The sequence below is a fragment of the Orycteropus afer genome, unplaced genomic scaffold (assembly GCF_000298275.1).
Source record: "Orycteropus afer afer isolate SDZICR_OR568_19922 unplaced genomic scaffold, OryAfe1.0 scaffold00024, whole genome shotgun sequence".
NCBI lineage: Eukaryota > Metazoa > Chordata > Mammalia > Tubulidentata > Orycteropodidae > Orycteropus > Orycteropus afer.
The window spans coordinates 7981900-7986791 of record NW_006921611.1 but is presented as its reverse complement, the minus strand read 5'-3'; the positions used below and the strand labels follow the sequence as shown (position 1 = coordinate 7986791).

At 39.2% G+C, this 4892-nt stretch overlaps 1 protein-coding gene across 1 annotated transcript in view; it reads right to left on the bottom strand.

Annotated features, from left to right (window-relative positions):
• Nucleotides 1-4892, bottom strand: part of LOC103192135 (disintegrin and metalloproteinase domain-containing protein 5-like) — a 246507-nt gene that overhangs the window by 111117 nt on the left and 130498 nt on the right. Inside the window, exon 13 of the mRNA XM_007935062.2 lies at nucleotides 4595-4690. Within this exon, the coding sequence (XP_007933253.2) occupies nucleotides 4595-4690 (96 nt within the window). The remainder of the gene's footprint in view (nucleotides 1-4594; nucleotides 4691-4892) is intronic.

Sequence of the window (4892 nt, the reverse complement as noted above, 5' to 3'; positions counted from 1 at the left end):
AGATGCAAATCAAAACAACAATGAGATATCATCTTGCTCAAGCACTAGTAGCAAAGTTCAACAAGACAGAAAATAACAAATGCTGGTGAGGATGTGGAGAAATTGGGACTCTCATATACTGCTGATGGGACTGTAAAATGGTACAACTACTGTGGAAAGCAGTATGGCGATTTCTTCAAAAGTTGGAACTAGAAATACCATTTGATCCAGCCATGCCATTACTAGGTATATATCCTAAAGAAGTAAGAGCCATGACAAGAACAGACATATGCACACCCATGTTCATCGCAGCACTACTTACAATAGCCAAAAGATGGAAACAACCTAGATGTTCATCAACCGAGGAATGGATAACCAAACTATGGTACATACACACAATGGAATACTATGCAATGCTAAAGAATAATGTAGAATCTGAAAAACAGCACATGACATGGATGAACTTGGAGCACATTATGCTGAGTGAAATAAGTAAATCACAAACAGATAAATATTGTATTAGTCCATTATTTTAAAAGTCATGGAAAGGTTTATCTATGGAAGGAAATTTTCTTTGTTGGTTACCAAGGGTGAGAGGGTGGGGGAGGGAACACTGTTAGATAGATACAGTTAAGTATTGATTCGGGTGAACAGAAGGGCAATGTAATAAATATGAGTGATCAACATGGTGGCATTGAAGAAAAGAAAGACATAGAGAGGTACATGGGAGGGGCAGACAACAAAGATGAACCCTTTTGCACATAAAGTACTACATTGTCAGTGAAAGCAAACATGGGTATACAAGTGGATAGATGGGTGGACAGGCTGAACTATTAGGTATATCTATGAAGCGAGGAGTGTACCCAAGAACATGTATAGGGTTGGCCAACAATGGTCCTATAAGTTTATGTGTATGATCTGAATTCCCAGGTATATAGTACAGCTGACAACGGACAAGGTTGTAGTCACTGCTTGGTCACAGCCAGCTACCCAGAGGGACCAAGTAGTTGAACCAGTGGGCTGAGACCATAGTTGCAGGGGACATCAACCTCAACTGGCATAATATACTACACAAAACATTGTTCTACCTCCTACTTTGGCGAGTAGTGACTGGGATCTTAAAATCTTGCAAGCTGCCATCTATATGCAATGATAGGTCTCTCCTCATCCAGAGCAAAGAAGAATGAAGAAAACCAAAAATTTATGGAAACAATTAGTCCTAGTGACTGATATACCATCCGATCTGCAGCCTGACTGAGACCAGAAGAACTAGATGGTGCCCGGCTACCACTGTCAACTACTTAGAAGGGGATCTATGTAGGAGATCCTGGATAGAGAGGGAGAACAATGTGTAACAAAACTCAAAATCATTTGGAGGAAAAAAAAAGGGGTGGAGGAACCAGGTTTGCTGGTCTGATAGAGCCTGGTGGAACCACTGAGACCATGGCCCCTAGCTGCCCTCCAGGTCTGGAATTGAACCCACACCTGTGGTTTCCAGCCAAACAAAAGACAGATATATGAGTTGAACATTTACCTGAGGTAGACACACTCCTTGGAGAGAACAATCATGGGAGAAAGAAGGGCTGCTTATGCACAGGGAGACAGCTCAGGGAGCAGGAGTGTATGGAGAGATAGACACTGAGAAGAGGTAACTATGGGGAGGAAGTGGGAGGGGAGCTGTTCCATTGTGGTAAATTGTGGTCAATGTCATGAGACAAAGTGTATGTGAACTGCTGTATGGAAAGTGAATTTGCTCTATAAATCTTCACCCAAATCACACACACACACAAAAAAAAGATTATACTGCATGGTTTAAAATGAGGTATGGTGTACATCAGGGCTATATCCCTTCACCATAGTCATTCAAGCTGTATGTTGTTGTTGTTGTTATGTGCCCTCGAGTAGGACCCAACTCCTAGCGACCCCACCTTGGGTTTCCAAGGCAGTATCACTATGGAAGTAGATTGCCCAACCTTCCTTCCAAGGAGTTGCTGGTGGGTTTGAACCACCAGCCTTCTGGTTAGCAGTCAAGTATACTGGGCAAATAATCCAAGAAGCTGGACTATATGAAGAAGAATGTGTCATCATGATTGGAGGAAGAACCATTAACAGCCTGTGATACATAGATGGCACAACTTTGTTTGCTTAAAGTGAAGATGACTTGAAGATCTTGCTGATGAAGATCAACAACTACAGTCTTCAGCATGGATTATACCTCAAAGAAAAGTAAATGAAAATCCTCACAACTGGATCAATAAGCAACACCATGATAAATGGAGAACAAGCTGAAGTTTTCAGAGACTTCATTTGACTTGGATCCATAGCCAAGACCCACGGAAGCAGCAGACAGAAAATCAGACATCATATTGCACTGGAAAAATGTGCTGTGAAAGACCTCTAATGTGTTAAGAAGCAAAGATGTCACTTTGAAGATTAAGGTGTACCTAACCCAAGCCATTCATTGTATTTCCAATCACCTCATATGCATGTGAAAGCTGAACAATGAATAAGGAAAACTAAATAAGAGTTAATGCCTTTGAATTGTGGTGTTGTCTAAGAATACTGAAAATACCACAGACTACCAGAAGAATGAACGAATCAGTCCTGGAAGAAGTGGAGCTGGAATTCCCCTTGGAAGTGAGAATGGCCAGACTTTGTCTAATCTACTTTGGTCATGTTTTCATAATGGATCTTTCCCTGGAGAAGGATATTATGCTTGGTAAGGTAGAGGGTCAGAGGAAAAAGGGAAGACCCTCAACGAGATGGATTGATGCAGTGACTGCAATGATGGGCTCAAGCATAGTGAATATTGTGAGGATGACCCATGACAGAGCAGTGTTTCATTCTGTTGTGCATAGTGTAACTATGACTTGGAGCCAACTCGATGGCACCTAACAATAACAACAAGAAAATTTATTACTTGTGTTTTACTTTTTCTCTGTATTTTCCCCTCTGGTCTAACACTTGCATTTGTTTCTGCCTTCCTATATTTATCATACAACTCAATGACTCTAATTTGAGTCATAGAAGTTCTGGTATTAGTGAAATTGCATATTTAATTCATCTATAATCACTCCTCATTTCATCCACCTTCCATTTTATTTCCTTCTTGTGACATCCTCTTAACTCATAGAGGTTACACATTGAAATTTTTTGAGAATGGTAGTTTTCCTGAAATTGTTTCTGGACCTTATAATAACTTAATTTTAAGAACATAGTCTTCCTTCCAATCTTTGCCATTTATCTTGCTCAGGGATTTGTGTCCTTTTTCCTCAGGATTTCAGTATTGAGTTTGAGGAAGTTACTCAGGAATTCTTTAAATGTTGTCAGTAAAGAGGGATTGTAATAATAACTGAATGAATTGCAAAAGAACAAAGGACTCCCCCAGAAGATTGTTAAGTGAATTTAACCACAAAAAAAGAAGAAGAAGAAGAAGAATTAATTTAACTTCCTAACCCTAACCCTAAGGGAAATGGGATGTTAAGAGAATAAGCCTTTAAGAAAATCACTCCAGTCATATGTTGATTATAAAAGAACCCCAGAGAAAACACAGGAAGATTTGTAATCATGTACAGAAATGAGAAGTCAAGATGGGAGAGACAAAATATCTAAAATTAGTACACAGTAAAGGAAGTGATAGGTTACATGAATGGACTTACATGTGAGAGTAGGTCCAATGTTACTTGGATATAATGTATGGAAAGGGCTGAAGTGTTGTCTTAGTTTCTAAATGCTACTATAACAGAAATATCACAGTGGGTGGTTTTAACAGAGATTTATTTTCTCACAGTTCAGGAGGCTAGAAGTACAAATTCAGATCACTGGTTCTAAGGGCAGTTATTCTTTGTCTGCTCTGAGAGAAAAATCCTTATCTCTTTCAGCTTTTTTTCTTTGGTTCCCTGGTGATGTCCAGGTTTCATCGGTCTTGATCCATTTGTGTTTCCTTCCCTATGTGCCTAATCTGCTCTTTTAAATCTCAGAAGTGATTGGTTTAAAATGCACTCTATACTGATATGGTCTCACTAACATAACAAATAAACTCTATTCCCAAATGGGATTACATTCACAAGTATGTTGTTGGTCATGGTAGGTGCCATGAAATAGGCTCTGACTCATAGTCACTCTATGCACATCAGAATGAAACACTGCCCAGTGCTGCACCATCCTCACAATTCTTGCTATACTTAAGCCCACTGATGGAGCCACTGTGTCAATCCATCATGTTGAAGGTCTTACTCTTTTCACTGACTCTCTACCAAGCATAGTATCCTTCTCCCCGGGACTGGTCCATTCCAACAATATGACCAAAGTTAAGGGAGACAAAGGCTGGACTTTCTCACTTTTAAGGAGCTTTCCAGCTGTACTTCTTCCAAAACAGGTTTGTTTTTTCTTCTGGCAGTCCATGGTATTTTCAGTATTCTTCTCCAACACCACAATTCAAATGCATCAATTCTTCTGCAGTCTTCCTTATTCATTAGAGTTAGAATTTACAACACATATATTGGGGGATACAAGTCAATTCATAATAACTGTATAGACAAGTTTCTAGCTTTTTAAAACAAATACTTTAAGAAATTTAATGTTGAGCTATTAAAAAACACAAGTTGCCTCTTACCTTGCAATCCTGTGTACAGCATGATCCAGAACCACATATCATACCTTTTTTCAATGAACATGTTCTAGGATCACAACATCGTTTATGTGTGCAAGTCTGTAAACAAATGGTAACTATTACTTAATCATAATTACATACCATCAAATAAAACTGCAACATAAGAATTCTTTACAAGGTCAACAAGACAGAAAATAACAAGTGCTGGCGAGGTTGTAGAGAGATTGGGACTCTCATACACTGCTGGTGGGACTGTAAAATGGTACAACCATTGTGGAAAGCAGTATGGCGATTCCTTCAA